This window comes from Sminthopsis crassicaudata, chromosome 4 (genome assembly GCF_048593235.1).
Source record: "Sminthopsis crassicaudata isolate SCR6 chromosome 4, ASM4859323v1, whole genome shotgun sequence".
Classification (NCBI taxonomy): domain Eukaryota; kingdom Metazoa; phylum Chordata; class Mammalia; order Dasyuromorphia; family Dasyuridae; genus Sminthopsis; species Sminthopsis crassicaudata.
This window is the reverse complement of record NC_133620.1, coordinates 141,527,182-141,552,501: the sequence shown is the minus strand read 5'-3', so window position 1 is coordinate 141,552,501 and position 25,320 is coordinate 141,527,182. Positions and strand designations below refer to the sequence as shown.

Sequence of the window (25,320 nt, the reverse complement as noted above, 5' to 3'; positions counted from 1 at the left end):
TTTGAGGGATTGAATTAGGGTTGGGAAAAATTGGAGTTTGTAGAAGGTCCAAGGATGACAGCAAAGTCATGACATGGCAGAAACTACATTCCTTCCTCTTCCTTTCTTTGTTCTCTACCCAGGATTTACTCTGTCTAATGCTTGTCACAATCTTCAAATGTCCTGTTTACTTTTTCAGGGGGAGATAATTACTTTTTTGTGAATATATTGTTCTCACATCTGAGAACTATAGAATTCTATTTACTTGAGAAAAGTTATTCATTTGGTCTGCCCATCCCACTAGAAAGAGGAGATTCTTTGTCTCAATTACTACCTGGCCTTAATTGCTGAATGGTGCAGCCTCAAAGTGAGACCTGTTGAAAATCTTAGCTTAAAAAGGCCAAGATCTTCTATTTCATCCAAGGCTATTTCCAATCAATTTGATCTATATTTTGCCATTGGAACCAGATGGCTCTGGAGGGCAAAGTGAGGCAGGTGACCTTGCATAGCCCTCCTTCACTTAAATACAATTCACTTACATGATGACATCACCTCTCTGATGTCATGTCTTCTTCAAGAATGAAGGACAAACAGCAACAATAAATTTCTTCTTCCTTTTGTGGCTAAACTCTTTGAGAAGGCCATCAATAATTGATAGTTCTACTTCCTTTCATCTTATTCTCTTCCTAACTTTTTGTATTCTGGCTTCTAACCTCATTATTCAATAAAATCTGTTTCCCCCCCCCCAAAAAAAAAATAAGTGATCTCTTAATGGCCAGATTGAATAGCTATTTTTTTGGTTTGTTTTTAGTCCTTATCCTTCTTGAGCTCTGCTCTGCATGATGCTCTTTTCTCTCCAAGTTTTTGTGATTTTAATCTCTAATGTTTTTCTTTCTTACTACTTATTCAAACTTCTTTGCTTGGATCTTCATCAAGTTTGAACTCATCCTTCATGGAGGAGCTCTAAGGTTGTGTCCTGTACCCTTTTCTTTTCTCTTTTACACTACTTAGTTTGTTGAAATCATGAGTCAGTGGATTAATTATTGTCTTAATGCAGAAAATTCTTAAATCTACTTATCAAGACCTAACTTCTCTCCTGATTTTCAGTTTCCCATTTTCAACACTATGTTGAACATCTTGAGCTCTCACATAGAATCTTAAATAGATTCTTAAACATGTCCAAAATTTGAACTCATTATCTTATTCCATTGTCCCCACCCTTTTCCTAAATTTCCTGTTACAATCAAGGGAACCCTGTCTTCCCAAATACCCAGTCACTGAGTTATTATTCTCAACTCCTCATTCTCTCACTCTTTACTTTTACTCCTTAACTTGCTTTGCTATTACCTAACTTCCCTTCACCCATGTATGCCTCCCTTATCTCTCCTTCCCACCCTTTCCCTTCCTTTTTTTCCCATTTCCATTAATCTATATACCTAATCTCACTTCTGTATATACACTTCTATACTCCACCTTAACATATTCCTTCTCCCCCTATTTCTTTATTGATTTTAGAGGGTGTTGTATCCTTCATAGAGTACAACCCTCAACAACCCAACCCATATATATATATATGGGTTGGGTTGTTGAGGGGTGTGTGTGTGTGTACTATACTTATATATATAAGTATAGTACACACACACACACACACACACACACACACACATACACATAGAGTATTCTATTGAACTCATTCTCAATGTGATCAGGTTTTCAGAACTACCAGACCTCCTTACCCTTCTAATGTCACTTTGTGGGTTCTTCCTCTATACCTCATTCATATATCATAGATACTATTTGTCTCTTTTTATAGACTCCCTTGTTTTTTAGCGTCATTTCATACTGAGGTCTGCCCCCAATTTTTTTTTGAAGTACCTAATTACTAATTACCTAATTAGGTCAATCTTAAACATGGTTTACATTGCCATGAAAAAAAAAACCATAAACAATTTATCCTTGTTAAGTCCCTTTAAATTAATCTTTGATGTTGGTTCTTAGATTCTAAATTTTCTTGAGTTCATTTAGTTCTGAAAATCTGTGCATTAATTGAATGTCCATTTTTTTTTTTCATTCAACATTACAGTTAGTTTTGCTGGATGAGATATTTTTGGCCTAATTCTTTATAAATTATTCAAAGATCAGTAGTCTTTTATTGTAGCTATTAGTAAATCCTGTTAGATTTGTAGCTCAAGCATATTTGAAATTTTTATGTTTCTTACAAAATTTTCTCTTTGATCTGGGGTTACAAAATTTAACAATAATATTCCTATGTATTTTCCTTGTATGTTTTTTTTTGAGGGGATGATCTGTAGATTTGAAAAAAATATATATTTCTATTATCTCCTCAAGTTCTATCACTCCAGAATAATTTTCTTTGATTATTTCTTGTTTAATTGTGTCAAGATTCTTTTTTTGGTCACAGCTTTCAGGAAGCCCAATTATTCTGTTTTCTCTTCTTGGTCTGTTTTTCAATCTGTTCTTTTTCTTGTTTCATACTGTCATATTTTTCATTATTTATATTTTATTTTGTTATTTCTTGGTCTCTTATATCTTCACTGATTTCCCTTTGCCCAATTCTAATTTTCAAAGAATTATTTTCTTCTTTAAAACTCTATCTCCTTTTCTAGTTGGTTTGCTTTTTTTCAAAATCTTATTTTTTTGGGATGGTCCCTTCCCCCCCACCCAAACCTTTCTCATTTCATTTTTAAAGTTGAATTATTCTATAAGTTCTCTCTGGGCAGGGAACCATTTAATGTTTCTCTTTGAGGTAGAAGCTTTTTGATTTGTATTCTCCTCTGAAGATTAATTCTAGTCTTCCCTGTTCCCATAGTAAGTTTCTGTGATCAGGTTCTCTCTTCTTTGCTGGTTAATCTTTTCTTTTTACTGAGAAGCATTAGTATAATGACATTTAATCCTGGGGGTGGGGGGATGGTGCCTCTAGCTTCACTTCAGTTCTTTTCAGCCATGGAACCTCCAAACTAAAAGCTCTCAGCTTCTGTAAGTGCCAGCAGTCAGCAGCATTCCCACTACACTACCTCTGCACTCACTGGTGTGCTGGCTCCTTCTCCCCAAGGGCCATGGTTCTGCAGCATAGCTGGGTCTGCTGTTCCTAATCAGCTAAGGTTCCCTCAGTCTTCCTGGACTCAGACCCCAGATTCCATAATCAGTCTGGAAGGAGAAAGTCTCTGTGGTTCCTGCTGAGGTTCCAGCCATACCCAGTTTATCACTTGATGTTTGTATAGAGCTAGCCTGGAGGTGTTTGCAATTCACTCCAGTTAAACTTCAGTACTCCAGGATTTCTTCAGGTCTTCTGTGGTTATCTTGATAAGTGTATTTCAACAAAATTAGTTTCCTTTATATTCCTATATATTTTTATTTTATGCATTTGAAAACATTATTCTCAGAAGTTATCCATAGGCTTCATCAAACTACCCAAGTGGTCCATGACAGAAAAAAGATTAAGAACTTCTGCCTTACATTTTCTCATCACTAAAAAGTGATTAGTATCAGATTTGACAATTGTATTTTTTCCTTCCTTCCTTCCTTCCTTCCTTCCTTCCTTCCTTCCTTCCTTCCTTCCTTCTTTCCTTTGTTTTATCTTTATAATCTATTGTGTCTTGCCTAGTACCTGGTATACTGGATTAAATAATACTTAATACATTCTTTCCAAATTAAATTCTGAAAATGAAGGAAGAAAAAATAGTGGGAGAAAGTGAGGGACAAGTTGAGGAAGGGAAGTTAGAAAGTTTCTTTGTAGATTATGAAACTTTGAAACTTGAGGAAAGCCAGAGAATGTAGGAGATGGAGATGAGGAAGGAGAGCATTTTAGGCATGTGAGACAACTGGTGAAAATGCCCAGAAGAACATTAAGGATGCTGGTGTTACTGATTGTAGAGTACATGTGTGTATTGGAGGGAACTGGAGTATGAAGACCAGAAAATTAGGGGGAAGTTGTAAAGAGATTTAAAAGATTTAATATTTTCCTACTATGTGCTAGTGTACTAGGTGCTAAGAATGTGAATTTAAAAAGTGAGGCAATCTCATCCAGTCCATTGGGAGCTTGTATTCTACCCTAATGGCATGATTGGAGCACTAAAGGAGAATCTCTAATTTTAATTTATTCTTGACTCTTATTTTATTTTAGGTTTTGTGGATTTGACACTCCATGATCAGGTCCATCTTCTAGAATGTGCCTGGTTAGAGATCCTCATGATTGGCCTTGTTTGGAGATCAATGGAACATCCAGGAAAACTTTTCTTTGCTCCTAACCTACTGCTGGACAGGTGAGTACGCTGCCTACTTTACACTGGTTCCTTCTCATCATCAAATTTTGCTCATGAATACTGCAGGCAAGCCAAAAACTTTACTAAGTTGTTTTGTTCCTCTTATAAATGGGCAAACTGATATGCTCTTTGGCTTGTTCAAGTTTATACATGAAGCTAATAATCAAAGACAGACTTTTAAGAAAAGCTACCAGGTTTCTAAATCATACTGATCACTAAGCCAGCATGTTTTTGTGAGGTTTTCTGCCTCCACAGCCATGTGGTCTCTTATTCAGATGATGAATCACCCTCTTCTTAATTCAAATAAGTTTTAGTTTTTCATAGGTCCAAACCACTAAAATCTCTGTTTTCTCTTTCTTGTTTCCTGGAGGGTTGGACTCTGAGGTTCCTTGAAGTTCTAAGATTCTATGAATCCCTCTGTTTCTTTCAGAATATTCAGGATTATATTTGTATAGACTCTCAATGAGCTAGCTAGTTCTGGTATTTATAAACTCCCAACTCAGAAACAGGGTCCCTGTGAACTGGCAATGCATGAAAGGTGAGAAATGATAGCCTTTCTGACTCTTTCTGACTCCTTCGAGATGGATGTCCTTATGCCTTAGCTTGCCCCTGAGACCCAAGTATTGCCCTAATCCCTGTCCAGGGGAAGAGAGGGAATAGAAAGGGATGACTATCAGCTGAAGCCAGTCTATGCTCTGAGCCTTACTACACTGTTAGAATTGAGGAAAATTCTGTTGTAGGCATCCACAAATAAGTATCTTCACTTTATCCACTGACAGAAAACCACTAAAGAGATCACAAAAAGGCAGCCACAACTGAAAAATGCCTAAACAGAAACAATTATTTCTCTACCCTATTTTGTGCTTTTCTTGGCAAAGGTACTAGAGTGGTTTGCCATTTCCTTTTCGAACTCATTTTCAAACAGGGAAACTAAGGCAAGCAGTGTTAAGTGATTTGCCCAGGATCATATAGCTAGCAAGGATCTGAAGCTGAATCAAGTCTCCCTGACTTCAGTCCCAGGATTTTATCCACTGTGCCACCTAGCACGTAATATCTTTTGTATATTATTTTTTGCATATTTTGCCTCATACAGGCTAGCCAACACAGAATCACAGAGTTTAAAAGGATCTCAGAAGGATCTATTAAATGAGTGTTCATCTAGCCCTTACTTTTAAGGTCCTGTAGGAAGGAAGAACTTGTTATCAGGAAGCCTTTCCTTAAATAAAGTCTGAACCTTGATTCATTGCTACTCTTCTATCCCATAGGACCAAGATTAAATAAATTTCATGCCTTTTCCATTTCACTGCCCTTCAAAAATTTGAGGATAATATTCAAGAACCTCCTATGTTTTTGAATTTGAAGTTCACTAAATGTCCCAAATCTTTTTTTTTTCAAAATTGTTACCTACCCATATCTCTTCTATTTTGTTCTTATAAAGCTGTTTTTTTTTAAATCCAAATGCAAAACCTTTTTTTTTACACTCATATTAGATCTTATATTTGTCCTTTTAAATTCCTTTGTATTAGATTTGATACAATGTTATGGTGTATTGAAATTTTGGAGTCCTGATGATCATTTAAGGTATGCTATTCTTCCTAGCTTTTTTGTCCTACAAATGTGACAAATATCCCATTCGTACCTTTATTCAAGTCATTCAGAAAAAAATGTTCTATATCATAGGGCTAAGCATATGTCCTCAGGTATGTCAAGGATATTAATGATTTGCTCTTTGTGTCTAGCCATTTAAACAGTTTTATGTCCATTTAATTTTTTTTAATGTTTGTTTAGTTCATATCTTTCCATCTTTTCCAAATAATTTGCTAACATTTTAATTAATTATATAGGATTATCTGATTGGCCAGCATAGTGATTCCAAAAAAAGAGCTCAGTTCAATCCCAGAAGGCATACTTTTAATTAAGTCATGCTGGTTCTTTATGATTATTGATTTATATTTCTAGCACATTAACAACACATTTTAGAATCTTCATGGGAAAAAAAAAAGGCAAACTCACTAGCATATGATTTTCAGTCTCTATTCTCTTCCTTTTTGAGGATGGTTTCATTTATTTTTGGCTAATTCTATAGGAACTTTCTTTTCTCTGTGATCATTTTCATATCACTGACTTAGCAAACACATCTAACAGTTCATTTAGTAGCATAGGTTGTATTTCATCCGGGCTAGGTCACTCAAACTCAACAAGAATAACTAAGTCCTCACTTCATATTTTCTTACTTAACTTGAATATCAGTTCAGTATTGACAATTTTTTGTCCAATCCTTTCTAGTTTTAAGGTCATTCTCTTTGACAGAGAAAACAAAAACTAAATGAGAAACGAGCAACTCAGTCTTCCCTCCATTATCAATTGTTTTTGTCCTATAAAATCAGTGGCTCTCTCCTTACTTTCATTCTTCTTCCTTCCACTCTAAACATTGCTAAACAAAACAAAATAAATAAGAAAACTTTTTTTTTTTAATTTTCTTTAGTTTCCCATGCAACCCCAACTCATTTTTAGGTTAAGTAGTCTTTACATTATTTTTGTAATTCCATGTCACTGGTTTGTATACATGTTCCCCTACATAAACTTGCTTTTGTCTTCTGTATGTCTTTTTTATTTTAAAATTCTTTTTATTAATGTCTTTTGTTTTTATATCACGGTGTTCCCTTCCCAGATTAAACTCATTTATGTAACAAAGAAAAACTATTGACCAAAGTTATCTGACTCAGAAACATCTGACAACGTCTATAATATCATGTTTTAGTAGTCCCCTACTTCCCTTCCATAAAGGAAGAATTGCATTTCATTATCTCTTCACCAAAACCTTCACTGTTTTTGTTAATTACTTAAATCTCAACTCGCTTAAAAAAATATTTTCCTTTACACTATTCTGGTCATTTTACTTCTAACTTTCTTAGTTCTGCTTTCTATCATTTCATGCAAATCTGACATTTTCTTAATTCATCACATTCATTATCTCTGCATGAATAAGGAAGAAGGGAGTACAGAATGAGACATGCAATAGTACCTCTGATATATGCTGAAAGTATATAAAACAGATGCAAAACAAGGACTATTGTGTGGATACATGTTTCAATCCTAACTTGTCTGACTCATACTATTTGTTGTTGTTGTTGAGTCATTTGAGTCATGTCTAATCCTTTGGGTCTCCATTTGAGATTTTCTTGGCAAAGACACTGAAGTACTTGCTATTTCCTTCTCCAGCTCATTTTGGCAGTGAGGAAACTGAGGCAATCAAGATTATGTGACTTGTCCAGGGTTACACAGCTAATAAATGTCTGAGGATAGATTTGAACTCAGGAAGATGAATCTTGCTGATTGCAGGCCCAATATTTATGACAGGAAGTATGCCATAATGGATAAGGACCTATAGTTTGAATTAGGAAGACCTGCATTCAAAATGGTTGTGTGAGACTAGGCAACTCTTTCCAATCTGTATTAGTAGAAAAAGTTTCTTTATTTGTGGTACTTGATAACATTGAAATCACAGGTATGAGCATAAGTAGAAACTATTTTCTATAAAATGATTCTGAATTAGACCCACTTGTTCTCTATTTTTCTTTTTTTTTATTCTCTGAGTATCTGATTTGATAAGGAGATCATGCCCTTTCCACCATAGTAGGGTTAAAGGCTCCAGTTTTACTCAGGCTGAAGTATATTAGTGAATTAGAAGATGGATATCATGCTCAGTTTTCTGCTTTTCCTCCAAAAATATTTATAAACTTGGTTGCTTTGAAATCCCATGGTATTCCTTTGCTTCTTTATTTAGAGGGAACTGCTATGCTGATGTCCTGCTTTGAAACTCCCACCTTATTTACCATGAAGTCAAAGACTTTTCAACTCTTCTAGGATGGAATGCTGCTTTGAACATTGAAGTTGAGTACAGATATCACCTCCTTTTATTAGGAGGCCTTACAATTGTTTAGGAATGAAGAAATGTTGGAGGCAGATGGAAACTTTGGTACTCTTTACCAGGTTTGCATTCCTCATAGAAACTGCTTTCACATCAAAGAATGTGATTCCCTTAAAGACAAAAAAATAGTTTATTATTTTGTTCTTGTATCCACTGTAACAAACATGATATCTTGCATCTGTAATTGCATATAAATCACTATTGGATTGAATTGAACTAAAATGTTTTTTCTTAATAAGCAAATAGAATTTCCTTTAGAGTGCAGTTTGCTATTTTGGCTTTCTTTTAATTTCCTATTGCATATATTATCAGTTGCTCATTACAAGGCCAAGAGAAGGAAGAGTTTAGTCTCTCATTTCAGCTTGTAATTACTGAAATTAAAAGATTGATTAATGAGTTTTAATGATATAGAATATATAGCATCAGAGATATATACAGCATATATAAATATATAGCATATATAAATATAGTATCATAATCAAATTTCTTGAAGGCAGGGCTTATGAAATACCTAGCCTGGCACCAAGCACATAGTAGTCATAAATATCTGTAGCATGATCAATAGATTTGTAGGTAATTAACATTGATTTTTTTTTTCTTTTCTTTGTGCTCATTAAAGTTTTTGTTTGATATAGTCCATAATGCCTACTCATAGGATTATAGATTTGATTCAAGAAGGAACTTTGGAGGCCAACTAGTCCAATCTCCTCATTTTAATGAACTTCAAGTTCAAAATGAATGCCGTGGGGACATGAATAACCTTCAAATTTTGGAAGGGTAATGAAAAAGGGATGAAATTTGTTCTATCTCAGTTCCATAGAATCTTCTCATTTTATAGATGAATTGAGACCCAGAAAGATAAAACAACAATCAAGGCATTACATATAATATTGGCAGAGGCAAGATTCAAACCTAGGATCTTTAATTCTAAAATCTCTAGGCATTCAATTGAATTACACTAACTTTTGTGGTGAATATTCTATAGTATAATTGCGTACAATGTTTCCCTGTTTTTGTTTTTGGTTATGCATGGTTTGCTCATAATTCTTAGGCCTTTCTTATATTCTATGAAAATAAACATTTAGCATATCCATATATCTTTGAAAACCAAAGAATGTGTTTGTGTATGTATGTATGTATCTGTGTGCATGTAACAGAGAACTATAAAGTAAGGACCACATTAATTTTTATGTATGTATTTATAGTTGTGTGTAAGAGTAAAATGGAAACCATTCTATTTTGTTCTGGTGTTTTGGCTAGATCAAAAGACTTTTTGATTGTTTCAAATAATCAGGCTTGAGGATCAATGGGACCTATATACTTCCTTGAATCATCAAAAAGTTTTGGCACCCAGTCAGTTACAGTTAAATATAATGGTTTCTACTATATGTAGATGTGTTAATATGAAGAAAGTATAAGAGAAAAAGAATCCATGTAAAATTAATCAGGAAAAGAAGAAAAATAATTTTGAGTCAGTAAAATCCCTATTCACCCTACCTCTTAATACAATCCCTTAATTATATGGTTTACTTTGGCATCGGAAAACACAAAATATTTTTCTCTGCATAGTGTAGGAATGCATCTCCTCACTCCAACTTGCCTGAATGTTCATGATGGAAAAATATAGGAAGAAACAGAAGCAAAAGTGTTCATGATGTCTCTTTTCTTGTGGGATCTCATAGCTGCTGCAGAAATGAAATTTATGGGGGCTGGAAGGCAAATGCCATTTTTGAGGAAACCATCTAAATTGCCTATTCAGTAAGAACATCCAGTTTCCAAGGGACTGTCTCATTCTGCATTGCTGGCACCATCGGTACTAACAAATTCTGAGAAATATTTGTGGATTGCCCAATGGAGATGAAGCCTCTCTCTAGCCTTCCCTTTACTCTCAGAGCAAACACTGTTCCTCCAATCAAAAAGCAAAGCCCCACTTGAAAAGCAGAATGTTCTCTCCACCACAGTCCCTGGCCAGAATGTTGTTAATGTAGCTCTTTCCACAGCCCTCTCTCCAATATGAGGCAAGTTCCTGGGCTCTGCCTGCAGGAAATACTCTTGGACAACAGAAACCTCTTTTACTTATAAGAATGGAACAGTAATAAGTTTCTGCCATAGGAGAAAAACAGGTTGTTGTAGCCAAGAGAGAATTTCTTCTGCCCTTCTAAATAATATTATTTTTTTCTGATAACAAATTCATTTTTAACTGGAAAATGATATTTTTTTTTCCTAAAAATATGAGCAGTTTTACTTAAAATTTGCCTTTTTTGGGAGGAATGTTTCCTGAGGCATTAACATGAAAAATATTCAAACGATAGAATTCTTCAACGACACCTCATTTCATTAAACTTTCAAACCTTAATATTTTAACATTCGTTTTTGTAAAATGTAAAAGAAACATAGGTAGATTATTTTTCAGGTTTACACCAGAGGAGTCAAAGGATATATATAGCTTTGATAATCAGTTCATGGGGCAGCTAAGGAGTGTAGGGGATAGAAAGCCAAGCATGGAGTCAGGGAGTCATGAGTTCATATGTGACCTCAGATACTTACTAGCTATGTGACCCTGTAACTTAAGCCACAATTTCTTCATCTGGAAAATGAGCCAGTGAAGAAAATGACAAATCAACTCCAGTATCTTTCTCAAGAAAACCCCAAACAGGTTCATGCAGAATTGGACATGACTGAACCAACTGAACCAACAACATCAGTTCAGGAATACAGAGTAAAATTAATTTACATTTATTAAGCTTTTACTATATGCTAGGCCCTATGGCAGGGGCTGGCAAAATAATGACAAAATGACAATTTTCCTGGTCTTTGTTAGTATAGAAGAAAGGTGATGAGAGTCTGCACTAGGGTGGTAATCCTAGTGTAGAAATGTATTGCAAAGGTAGAAACAACAGGATTTGGTAATAGATTAGATATGTAAAATGAGACTAAGTAAGGAATTCAGAATGACAGCTAGTTATATACTATAAATATCTATCTATCTATCATCTATTTATCTGTATATATATATATATATATACATACATATAGATACATAGATAAATATGAATAATTGAGGATAGAGCTTAGGAGTAAAGGGAAGTTGAGGAAACATTTCTTGTAGGAGCTAGTAGCAACTGAGACTTGAAGAAAACATCAAATTTTTGGAAGTTGGAGTGAGAAAGATGTGAATTTCAGACATAAGGAAGAGCCAAGGAAAAGGTCCAGACATAGGTAATGGAATGAGTATCCTCTGTTAGAAACAAAACAAAACAAACAAACAAACAAAAATTAGACCCAAAACAAAAAATAGCTAATGTGCAAGTTAAATCATGTTTTTTAAACATCTTGAAAGAGAGGACAGGTTGTAAATGTTTTTAAATGGCAAACAGATGTTTATATGTGATTTTATAGGCAATAGGGAAAAGGACCTCACTAGTTCTTCTAATGGTTTATACTCTGGGCAGGACTATATTTTTGCTTTCTTCACAATACAGCCCTAGAAACATATTTGATAATTGATTGAGTCATTATTTCAATTGGATTTATTGTCTGGACATATAATTCAGGACAAAGTATGATCATAGTAAGTTTTGAAACGTCTCCCTGTGTGTGCAAATTAAACCTTTTTGTGTAATATCATGCAATGGAAGGTAAAGTCCTGTCTCAAAGTCCCTTAGTATATGAGTCTTTCCTTATTAATATAAATTAGGAAACAAGGATTTTCTACTTCCATCAAGTCCACACTGCCTCTCAAGCAGAGAAGGGCATTCTTTTATAGGAATAAGAAGAGTCACATTTTAGGATAGAGAATAGAGGAGGTTCACACCTTCACTTTAATGTCTGAATAGTACAAATAGTACAAAACAAATATTTACATGCTATGACATATTTTCTAAAATTGAAAGTATGTGCCATTGAAGAAAGTTGATTTGCAAATGTCCTTTAAATGTACTCTTGCTTCTCACAGTACCCTGTGTGTCTTTTCCTCCACTCTATTTTGCCTGCTCTGTTCAGTAAATAGGAAATAAGCTTGTAAAGGAACAAGATAATGATAGAAATAAGCACAATTGAAGTCATCACTGACTTAATCATGAAGTAAATTACTATAGGAGTTTCAGGAATATAAATAAGAATCAAATCAGGCTAGTCTTTATGAGTCTCCTGTTTGATGCCAAATAGATATTTGGAAAAGGGTAATTCATTTTTTTAAAGTCAAGAATTTTCTTGAAAAAAGCCCTAAAATTCAAACCACTGTATACTTGACACAAAGCTCATAAAGAATAAAAGACATTATTCCAACTGAAGAATTAATTTTATATAGGATGTTAATTTGATTTTTCTTATATTTTAATATATTACATTATTTCTACATTTATCATTTCCTGTATATCAATGGAACATTAATTAAATTGATCTAGCTAAAATATAGGCTAAATAAAAAAGCAATTCTGAAGAACAATTTAATATATATGAATTAGCACACAAAGACAACTAAATCCCCTTTTCCCACCAAACCACCTCCATTTTACCTGTTTTGAATGGCCGTCTCCCCACTAGGTAATATTACTACAGTAGTCATTTATTTTATGTCTAACAATCAAGGAAAGTGTCCATTCCTTCTATATAAACTGAGCCTATATAATTCTTCCTTGATCATTGTTTTTCGAAAATATGATCTTTTATTATAACATTATAACTCTATTAGAACATTTCATATTCTCCACTGTAACTTCAAAGGAAGACCCACTCAATCCAAGTCTCCTTGTTCTCCCAGCTCTCCTGCCCTCTAAACCCAGTTCAACCTCTACTCCCCTATTATTAGGCTTTCTCAGCGCTTAACCCTGAGTTACTCTGCTGAATTCAGTTTAATACCTTCTGCCTTTCCAGCTGGTGTCCTTCAACTCTGTTCTTTTGGACTTTCCTGTAATGTCATTGAGTCTAATATCATGTTTTCCTGGAAACAATAAACAAAGTTAGTTGGGGTGCATCTGCATCTCATTTCATGAATTCTTTAAGGTGATATTCAGTCTATGCTGATTTAGATAAGCATCTGTTCCTTTTGGATACAGTTATATAATGATTTATCAAATTTATTCTACATTGTCCATTTTTATTTTATCTTTTTCTCCTGTTTTCTGGCAAGAGAGAGAAGTTCTGTTTGAAGACTTTTACCTGCTTCATACTCAGAACTTATATAGTGGGAATGACCTTTGACCCTAAAGTGTTGCTTTTAATTTGTCTCTTAAAAAGTTTCTAAAATATGTAATTATAAAAGAAAGATCATTTGATTCATTAGCACCACAGGGAAATCATCAAAGAACTTAGCATGCACACTGGATTAGCAAAAAGAAGATTCTACACTTTAAAACACTGGTTATATTAAGAGTTATGTTGAATAGTCATTTTCCAATTACCACAATTGCTTATTTTTATGAGAGGATGGAAGGTTGGTTTGAATAAAATGAAGTAACATGTTTATTTGCTTTGTCTGCTACAAGTTAAAATTGTCTTTTAGCATCATGGTTGTGTGGTCCTGTGGTCTAGAATGGAGTCCTCACTCCTACTTTGATATTACTGGTTTGTTTCCTCTTAGACTTTGCATAAATAGAAAGGACAATATTAATCTTGTAAAGCTTCAATGAATTATATCAATTCTTTTCTGCATTGCAGAAGGAATAATAGGCAGTTCAAAAATATCTACAATTGCTATAATTATCTTTATGTTATGAGAGACAACATCTTCCTCTTCTTGGATTAAATGATGACTTTTTCTTAGTAGGATCATTGCAGAGTAGGGAGCTGCAGTAGCTAGATCCCTGGCAGCAACTTGAAGGAAAACCTCAGAAATCTCACTTCCAAGAGGTCAAAAACAGAAAAAAAAAAGTCCTGTGAGCTTCAAAATACATATAATGATATTTTTTGCTGTAGCAAAATTCAAGATACAAAGTATGCTTTATGAATGTATAATGGCTAAAATCATCAATTATGTAATAAGAATTTAATTGGCATTGCAATAGGGCTAGTAGTGGTGCTAGAAATCGGATGAAATTTGGCACATGAATATAATGGGATATTATTCAGTCATAAGAAACATTGAATATAAGAAATTCAGAGAAACATGGAAAGAATTTCTAAACTGATGCAGAACCAGCAAAACAATATACATGGTTACAATGATATAAACAAAAATGAACACTAATATGAATCCTGTATAATTATGATAACCAATATTGGTACTGGACAAGAAATGAAAAAACATTACTTTTATTGGAGAAAGAAGCAAGAGATTCTAGGTGGAGAACATTGCCCAAACTATCAGATGCATTTTCTGGGGTCAGTTAGTTTGACTTAACTTCTTCTTTTTTATACAGAAAAGTTCATTGGGTATTATTAAGTTATGGTTACAGAGAGTTTTTCTGCAAACAATTATGGTGTTTAAAAAAAGACACTAATAAAATTTAAAAATAAATTTAGGAAATCCATCTTAGCAAATTAAAACCACAGAATTCCAAAAGAGGTTCCAAAGGAAAGCGCTCATTTAACATTGTTTAAATCCATGCTCATGGGGAATTGTTCCTTTCTATTGAATGCAGCATATGTATTTCCCATGAGGAAGTCATTTCATTGTCTGGATGCTACTAAACTTCGCTGATATAGAGTTCAGAGTTCCTTAAGCAAGAAAACTTTGATCCTCTCCCCCCCAATCAAAGGGCAAGTTTGATACCAAAGAAAGAGTCATGCATCATGACTATAAATGTCTTTTAATAATGATATTGGTTACTTACATAGGGGGCTGTCTGGGGTAGCTACCAGATGATTCAGTGGATCTCTGATTCCTGCCATAGGACTGCTATTCAGTAGAACCCCAGAAAGCACCCCTTCCCAAAGTCCCATGGTCATTATAGAAATCAAAGGAAGGGGGAGCTATAGAGCATCATGCTTACATTAGTGTGGTTTGGCTATATTTTGATTTCTTGCTTGGGAACTGACTTGTTTCTCAGGACTTGGGTTCAAGGCCAGTGCCAGTGGTTAGATGTTCAGACACTCAAGGCTGTATGCTAGTTGGTTTACATTACAATGGTTTACATTGATATGTAAATGTATATACACATTTGTATGTATATATATATATATATATATATACACACACACATATATACATACATATATATGGATATCTATAATTACATACACATATGTATATACATACATGCATAAACACCCAAATACATCTATATAAGAATGTATTTGTATACTTTTTTGAAGGTAGATTAACACTATCTTTTTGAGGTCCAAATCTATATTTTTCTGAACCTTCCCAATTCATTAAGTCCTATAGCACAGCAATATTTCAATCTTAAACTATATTGTTAGTTCAAATAATTTAAAAACATTAATTAATATGGCTGACATAATTTAATTTCAGAACTACCAGTTCTCCTCCCCCATTTAATCCATCTGTGTTGATTCTTGCTCTCACACTTAATTTTTATAACCTAATTACTCTTTTTATCTTTTCCTACATGGTTTTGCTTTTTAGAATCACATTATCTTTCTGTCAAGTTACACACTTAGCAAAAACAATCTAGATATGTGGTCTACATTTCCATTTATGAAGCAGAAAGTTTGTCTTTATTGAGTCCCTCAAAATTAATTTTTGATGCTTACCCAATATTTCTCTTGGGTTTTATATATCAAATTTTCTATTAAGTTCAGGTCTTTTTACAACAAAATCCTCAAAGTCTGATAATTCATTTAATGTTCTTTTTTTCATTTAGTATTATGCTTAATTTGGGAGGGGATATGATATTTTCAGCTGCAACTCTAGTTCTTTTGCTTTTTTGATATAGTATTATGAGACCTGCAATCTTTTAATATAGCTGTTGCTAGAGTCGTGTGATTCTAATTGTGACTCTGTTGTATTTGAATTTTCCCCCTGTTGTTCATGATATGATTTCTTTGGTCTGGGAGTTTGGGAATTTAGCTATGATGTTCCTGTAGGATTTCCTTGTAGAATTTCTTTCAGGTAGTAGTCAATTTATTATTTTTTTCTATTTCTAATTTTCTCTCTTGTTCTAACACTTTAGGAAATCTTTCTTTAAATATTTCTTGTATTATTATATCAATTCTTCTTCTTTTGATCATAACTTTAGTCCATTTTGGACATTTAGTCCAATAATTATATTTTCTTTTACATATGTTCTCTAGAAAATTAGCATGGCAGAAATTAGATATGGACCCACACTTAACACCATATACCAAGATAAGATCAAAATGGGTCCATGATCTAGGCATAAAGAATGAGATCATAAATAGATTAGAGGAATTGAGGATAGTCTACCTCTCAGATCTGTGGAGGAGGAAGGAATTTATGACCAAAGGAGAAGTAGATATCATTATTGATCACAAAATAGAAGATTTTGATTATATCAAATTAAAAGGCTTTTGTACAAACAAAACTAATGCAAACAAGATTAGAAGGGAAGTAACAAATTGGGAAAAAATGTTTACAGTTAAAGGTTCTGATAAAGGCCTCATCTCCAAAATATACAGAGAATTGACTTTAATTTATAAGAAATCAAGCCATTCTCCAATTGATAAATGGTTAAAGGATATGAACAGACAATTTTCAGATGATGAAATTAAAACTATTTCCACTCATATGAAAGAGTGTTCCAAATCACTATTGATCAGAGAAATGCAAATTAAGACAACTCTGAGGTATCATTACACACCTGTCAGATTGGCTAAGATGACAGGAACAAATAACGATGAATGTTGGAGGGGCTGTGGGAAAACTGGGACACTGATGCATTGTTGGTGGAGTTGTGAAAGAATCCAACCATTCTGGAGAGCAATCTGGAATTATGCCCAAAAAGTTATCAAAATGTGCATACCCTTTGACCCAGCCATACTACTACTGGGCTTATACCCCAAGGAACTACTAGAGAAGGGAAAGGGTCCTGTATGTGCCAAAATGTTTGTGGCAGCTCTTTTTGTAGTGGCTAGAAACTGGAAAATGAATGGATGTCCATCAATTGGAAAATGGTTGGGTAAATTATGGTATATGAATTTTATGGAATATTATTGCTCTGTAAGAAATGACCAGAAGGATGAATACAGAGAGGTTTGGAGAGACTTACATGAACTGATGCTAAGTGAAATGAGCAGAACCAGGAGATCATTATACTCTTCAACAACAATACTGTAGGAAGATATATTCTGATTGAAGGGATATCTTCAACATAAAGAAGATCCAATTCACTTCCAGTTGATCAATGATGGACAGAAACAGCTACACCCAGAGAAGAAACACTGGGAATTGAATGTAAACTGTGTGCATTACTGTCTTTCTACCCAAGTTACTTATACCTTCGGAATCCGATTCTTACAGTGCAACAAGAAAATTGGATTTACACACATATATTGTATCTAGGTTATACTGTAACACAGTTGCCTGTCATCTAGGGGAGGCAGTAGAAGGATGGAAGGGAAAATTTGGAAAAATGAATACAAGGGATAATGTTGTAAAAAAATTACTCATGCATATGTACTGTCAAAAATTATAATTATAAAATTAATAAAAAAAACGTTATCTAGAACTGTTATTTTCATTATGAGACATCTCACAATCTCTTCTGCTTTTTCGTTCTTTATATTTTGTTTTATTATTTCTTGGTCCCTTATAACTTCACTGGCTTCCCTTTGCTTAATTCTATTATTTAAGGAGTCATTTTATTCCTTAAGATTCTGGATTTCCTTTTCTAATTGTTTGACTTTCTTTACATGATCTTGTTTCTCTACAATTGTTCTTATTTATTGTTACTTTTTAATTTTTCTTCAATCTCACTCATTTGATTTTTAAAGTGTTTTAAAAGTTCTTCTCTGAATTCTTTTTGAGTAAATAACCATTTGATTATTCTTTAGGGTAGAAGAGGTTTTTGTTTTAAATTTCAGTATCCTCATCTGAAAATGAATTCCAGTTTTTCCTATTCCCAAAATAACTTTCTATGGTTGGGTTCATTCTCCTCTGCCTGCTCACCTTATAACAGATTATTAGTGTAATCATTTCTAGTTCTAGGGTAAAGGGAACAGTTACTCTAGCCTCTGATACTCCTTTAATTCTCCTTTCTGGTTTGGAATCTGAAAACAATATCTCTACCCTCTTGTAAGTGTCCCCAGCCAGCAGCATCCTTGCCCCATTACTTCTGCACTCATTGGGTCTAGTGTTCCTTATCAACAGACCTATTCCCTTAATCTTCCCCACATAGAACCCAACTATCCAGACTATTTGGGAGGTGAAAATTCCTCTGGCTGGGGCAAGGTCCACCTCTTAACCCACCCAGGATTTGATATTTTCTGCTTCCGAGAAACTAGCTTGGAGGTATAAATTGCAGCCCTGCTATTTTTCTTTGGATCTTCTTTAATTGTCCCCTAAGGACCACTTTTCTGCCCCAACTCTTGTTTGCTTCAGTTATGTGGCATGAAATCACCAATGTTATCAATTGCTGCTTAAAAATCAAAGAGACACTGAACTGGACAGCATTTCATTTTGATAGCAATAAAAATAGTCCATTATGCAATGACACCAGATCTGTGCTAAAAGATGTATGTCAACATTACCAGCTAAGCATTCATCACAATTTTCCCAACTCACAGGAAAACAGTTGTCAGAAAAATTAGAAAATTAAAAATGGAATGCCTCATCACAGAAGAATTTCTTGACAAAAATATTAATTGAAAAAAGTGAAATCAAAATAAGTTTCCAAGTGGCTTATTTGTTAGCCAAGTAAGGAAAACCTTACCAAAGATGAATCAATTAATTTGTGTTTGATTGCAGCAGCTGAAGAAATCTGTACAGAGAAAATAAACTTGTTTAAAACTATTAGCCTTTTGGTGCAATTAAAATCATCTGCTTATGAATTTATTTCCATATTAGGCGGTATTTACTTTGTGAAAAGACATTCTCAAATATAAACAAATAAATACATAATGAAATACTTAAATGTTAATTTATATGCCATCATTAACAAAATGAGAACTTAAAATTGATTTTGAGGTTAGGGAACAATAATTTTGAACTCTAATTGAGCAAAATGATATTCCTTCCCAAAAAATTCAATTCTCCTCATTTGTAGATTTGTATTACCAAAAATATACTTGATTTTATTAAATATTTTCAACTTCTTCAATAAAAATATTGTGGAAACTTTTTATCTCTTGTTATGTAAGTGCCTATATATTATCCTTGATTTTTGCCTCAACTTGAAAAGTTAAAAATTTTTACTTTCTGGCCTTTCATATCAAAATTTTGCCAACCCTTGTCTTAGACAGCTGCTCAGAGCCCAGAAAAATTTAATGCACATATCCAGTATGTGTCAGATGTGGGATTTTCTTCAAACAAGGCTTTTTCTCTGTTGTACTTTCATGCTTCTCAGGTTAATTATATCTCATTCAATGAGTATTAGCATTTTGATAAATACTTTCAGAATTTGGAAAACAATTTGCTGTGTCCATAGACAAACTTTTAGAACTGGTGGTATGAACAGCAATGTATGTTTTCAAAATTCAACTTTATTATCTTTTAAGTTAATATGGATTTTTGAGTTTAATTTTTCTTTTTTTCCCCATTTTTTAGAGGGAGAGTTATTTTTAATCTCAATAATATTTTATTTTTCCAATTATATGTAAAGATAAGTTTCAACATTCAATTTTATTTATTTATTTTTATTAAAGTTTTTATTTACAAAGCCTATGCATGGGTAATTTTTCCAACATTAACCTTTGCATAATTTTTTCTTCCAAATTTTCTCCATCTTCCATCCACACCCTTCCCTAGCTGGCAAGTAGTCTAATACATGTTAAATATGTTGAAATATATGTTAGATCCAATATATGTATACATATTTATACTTTATTTTGTTGCACAAGAAAAATCAGATCAAGAAAGAAGATAAAGAAAAACTGAGAAAGAAAACAAAATGCAAGCAATTAACAACATAATGAGAATGCTATGTTGTGGTCCTCTCTCTGTTCTCATGGTTCTCTCTCTGAATGTAGATGGTTCTTTTCATCATGCACAAGTGGAACTGGTTTTAATCATCTCAATGTTGAAGAGAGCCACGTCCATCAGAAACTGATCATCATATAGTCTTCTTGTTGCCATGTATAATGATGTACTGATTCTGCTCATTTCACTTAGCATCAATTCATGTAGATTTCTCCAAGCTTCTCTGAAATCACCCTGCTGGTCATTTCTTACAGAACAATAGTATTCCCTAGCATTTGTATACCATAATTTATTCATCTATTCTCCAGTTTGATTGGGTCCCTTTCTCTGCTTTAGGATCTTTTTGGGATATAATACCAGTAGAAACACTGCTGGATCAAAGGATATGCACAGTTTGATAACTTTTTGAACATAGTTCCATATTGCTCTCCAGAATGGTTGTATGCATTCACATTCCCAACAACAATGTACCAGTGTCCCAGTTTTCCCACATTCTCTCCAACATACGTCATTATCTTTTCCATTCATCTTAGCCAATCTGACAAGTGTGTAGTGGTATCTCAGAGTTGTCTTAATTTTCATTTCTCTGATCAATAGTGATTTGGAACACCTTTTCATGTGGCTATAAATAGTTTCAATTTCTTCATCTTAAAATTGTCTTTTCATATCCTTTGACCATTTATCAATTGGAGAATGGCTTGATTTCTTATAAATTAGATTCAATTCTATATATTCTAGAAATGAAGCCTTTATCAGATCCTTTGGAGGTAAAAATGTTTTCCTGTTTATTGCTTCCCTTCTAATCTTGTCTGATTAGTTTTGTTTGTACAAAATTTTCTTTGCACAAAACAGTTTTGTTTGTACAAAAAATACACAATTTTGATTATATTAGGTTAAAAAGTTTTTGTTTGTACAAAAACTTTTTAACCTAATACAATCAAAATTATGTTATGATCAATAATGGTCTCGAGGTCTTCTTTGATCACAAATTTTTTCCTCCTCTACAAATCTGAGAGGTAAACTATCCTATGTTCTTCTAGTTTGTTTATAGTACAATTCTTTATGTCTAGATTATGAACCCATTTCGACCTTATCTTGGTATATAGTGCTAGGTGTGGGTCTATGCCCACTTTCTGCCCTACTAGATTCCAGTTTTCCCAGCAGTTTTTGTCAAATAGTGAATTCTTATCCCAAAAGGTGGGGCCTTTCGGTTTGTCAAATACTAGCTTGTTATAATCATAGGCTATTTTGTTCTGTGAACCTAACCTATTCCACTGATCAACTTCTCTATTTCTTAGCCAGTACCATAAGGTTTTGATGAGCACTGCTTTATAACATAGTTTTAAATCTGGTACATCTAGGTCACATTCATTTGCTTTGCTTTTCACTAATTCTTGATCTTTTGTTCTTGCAGGTGAATTTTGTTGTTATTTTTTCTAGATTAGTAAAATAGTTTTTTGGGAGTTTGATTGGCATAGCACTAAATAAATATATTAGTTTAAGGAGTATTGTCATCTTTATTATATTCAGTTGACCTATCCACGAGCACTTGATATTTTGCCAATTGCTTAGATCTGTCTTTATTTGTATGGAAAGGGTTTTGTAATTTGCCTTATATAGTTCCTAACTTTCCCTTGGCAGATAAATTCCCAAATATTTTGTATTATCAACAATTATTTAAAATAGAATTTCTCTTTGTATCTCTAAATGTTGGATTTTGTTATTGATATATAAGAATGCTGATGATTTACATGGATTTATTTTGTATCCTGCAACTTTGCTAAAGTTGTGAATTATTTCTAATAGCTTTTTAGTTGATTCTCTGGGGTTCTCTAAGCATACTATCATATCATCTGCAAAAAGTGATAATTTGATTTCCTCATTACTTACTCTGTTAACTTTTCCTTTAGGAATTAGGTGCTACACTACTTGGTGCATATATATACATACATATACATATATATATATATATATATATATATATATATATATATATACATATATATATATATATATATTTAATATTGATATTGCTTCATTATCTATTGTACCCTTTAGCAAGATAGTTTACTTTCTTATCTCTTTTAATTAGATCAATTTTTGCTTTTGCTTGATCTGAGGTCAGGATGGCTACTCCTGCTTTTTTTTTTTTTTACTTCACCTGAAGCATGATAGATTGTGCTCCAGCCTTTTAGCTTTATTCTGTATGTATTGCTCTTCTTTAAATGTGTTTCTTGTAAACAACATATTGTAGGATTCTAACTTTTATTCCAGTCTGCTATCCGCTTAAGTTTTATGGGACAGTTCACCCCATTCACATCATTTACAGTTAAAACTACTAATTCTGTATTTCCTGCCATCTTATTAATCCCAAATTATCCCTTTCTTTTTCCCTTTTCCCTTTCCCTCTTCCCCAGTATTTTACTTATGAGCTCTACTTGCCTCAAGCAGTCCCACCCCTTTTAGAGTCCCACTCCCTTTAGAGACCCTTCCCCTTTCTTATACCTTTCCCTTCCTATTTCTATTTTCCTTTCCATTTAGCCTACTTCTTCCCTTTTCCCCTTTCCCCTCCCACTTTTCTATAAGATGAGAGATTTTTTTTGGTGAAACCAAAACTATCTAATATTCTTTCTTTGGGCTAAATCTGATGAGAGTAAGATTCACATTATATTCGTCACTCTCCCTTCTATCCCTCAATTATAATATATTTTCTTTGCTTCCTTCTGAGATGTAATTTTCCTCCTTTTACCTCCACTTTCCGCCTTTTTTTCTGTTACAATTCCCTTTCCATCTCTAGTTTCTTTTTTATATTATAACAGTAAAATCAGATTATACATGTACTCTCAACATATACCCATAACAGAAATATAGTTCTGAAGAGTTTTTTTTTTTCTTTTTACTTCTTTATGCTTTTTTTTGAGATCTATATTTTGAGGTTAAGTTGTTGTTGTTGTTGTTGTTGTTGTTGTTGTTGTTGTTGTTGTTTAACTCTGGTCTTTTTGTCAAAAATTAAATAGAATTCACCAGTTTCATTGAATGTCCATCTTCTTCCCTGAAAGAAAATGCTCAGCTTAGCAGGGTAATTTATGCTTGGCTTCATTCCAAATTCCTTCATCTTTTGGAATATCAGATTTTAGGCCCTTTGATCTTTTAAAAGTGGAAGATACTAGGTCATAAGTAATCCTTATTGTAGTTCCTTGGTATTTGAATTATCTCTTCCTGGCTGTTTGTAATATTTTTCTTGGTCCAACAGTTCTCAAATTTAGCCATGATATTCCTTGGGGTTTTAATTTTGGGGTGTCGCTCAGGAGGCATTCAGTGAATTCTTTCAATAGTCATTTTACATTCTGATTCTATGATATCTGGGCAGTTCTCTTTGATGATTTCCTGAAAGATAGTGTCTAAGGTCTTTTTTTTTTTTTTTTTTCATCATGTATTTCAGGGAGTCCAGTAGTCCTTAGATTGTTTCTCCTAGATCTATTTTCCAGGTCAGTTGTTTCCCCCATTAGGTATTTTATATTTTTTCCTATTTTTTATTTTTTTTTTTGTTTTACTTGACTGATTCTTGTTGTCTAATTGAATCATTCATTTCCATTTGTTCAATTCTGAATTTTAGTGAATTATTTTCTTCATTTACTTTTTTACTTCTTTTTGTATTTGTCTAATTGAATTTTTAAATGAGTTGTTTTTTTCTCTGGATTTTTTTCCATTTCACAAATTCAGTTTTTAAGGAGTTATTTTCTTTTCCTGTTTCACAAATTCTGTTTTTCTGGAAGTTGCTTTCTTTTCCCATTTTATAAAATCTATTTTTAATGAGTTACATTCTTTTTCCACTTCACTAAGTCTATATTGTAGTGAATTTTCTTCATATAGTTTCTGTATTGTCTTTTCCAAACCCTCTTGCAAATTTTTTTATTTCCTTTCCCCATTTTTCTTCTAACTCTCTTTTAAGATACTTTTAAATTTCCTCTAGGAGAGCCTTGTATTATGGGGATCAGGTTATATCACCTTTGTGGGCTTCATCTGGAGACAATCTGCCTTTAGTTTCCTCAGGGTTTGAAATCTGTCCTTCTCTTTCACCATGAAAGCTATCTATGGTCAGTCCTCTTTATCATTTTATTAATTTTTTTTTTAAAGTTAAGGTCTGTCTTAGGGTGGGGGAGGTTTTCCAAGTGGCCACAGCTGCTCTGGGTCAATGCTGATTCACTCTTGGTGCTAGGTGGGCTTGGCCAAGTCCCATAAGATTCTGGTGTTTTGGGGCTCACTATCGATCTTTTGTGTTTGTGTTGGATGTTTTATAACTTTTCTGCTGATCTACTGGCTTGAAACAAGGACAGAGTGACCAACACTGCTGTAGATTCCTGTAGATTTCTCCCCATAAATTCTCTGCCACGTGGAGTCTGCACCACTACATGGAGACTGCACTTCCCCAGGACTCTGCACTATCTGCCTTGGAGTTTGTACTCAGCTGGTTGTGCTAGCTGCCTCCCTCCCAATTCAAATTGAAACAGTTCTTTTCTGGCAATCTTCAAAATTATCTTCCACTGGTAATTTGTTGCACTCCCAATATTTGTGGGTTCTACCAGTCCAGAGGTAATTCAGAGGCTGGATTTTGTAATTAGTGTGAGGATTATAGAGAAGATCAGAGAAAAATGTGTGTATTGTCTCTGCCATCTTGGCTCCTCAACATTCATTTTTGTAAGATTTTAGGTTTTGAAATTTTTCTGCCTCACTCTCTTAATTGCCCCATTTTCAAGACAGCAAGCCATCTGGTATAGTTTATACATAAATGATCATTTCAAATACATTTTTAATATTAGTCATGTTGTAAATCAAAAATCAGAACAAAAGGAAGTAGAAAAAAGTGAAGAAACAAAAAGAAAATTGAAAATAGTATGCTTCAATCCATATTCAATCTCCATAGTTCTCTCTCTGAATGTGGATGGTAATTTCTATTCCTAGTCTATCAAATTGTCTTGGATCACTGTATTATTAAGAAGAGTTCTTCTAGGATAGTTGCTATTAGTATGTACAATGTTATTCTAATTCTGCTCACTTCACTCAGTATCAGTTCATGAAAGTCTTTCTAAGGCTTTTCTAAAATCAACTTTTCATTATTTCTTATAAAA

General features: G+C 33.5%; 1 protein-coding gene across 19 annotated transcripts in view; it reads left to right on the top strand.

Moving 5' to 3' along the window:
• ESR1 (estrogen receptor 1) overlaps window positions 1-25,320 on the top strand; it is a 477,882-nt gene that overhangs the window by 355,154 nt on the left and 97,408 nt on the right. For all 19 annotated transcript variants that reach the window (XM_074309534.1, XM_074309528.1, XM_074309533.1 and 16 more), the window contains one exon: window positions 4,124-4,262. In XM_074309534.1, the coding sequence (XP_074165635.1) occupies window positions 4,124-4,262 (139 nt within the window). The remainder of the gene's footprint in view (window positions 1-4,123; window positions 4,263-25,320) is intronic.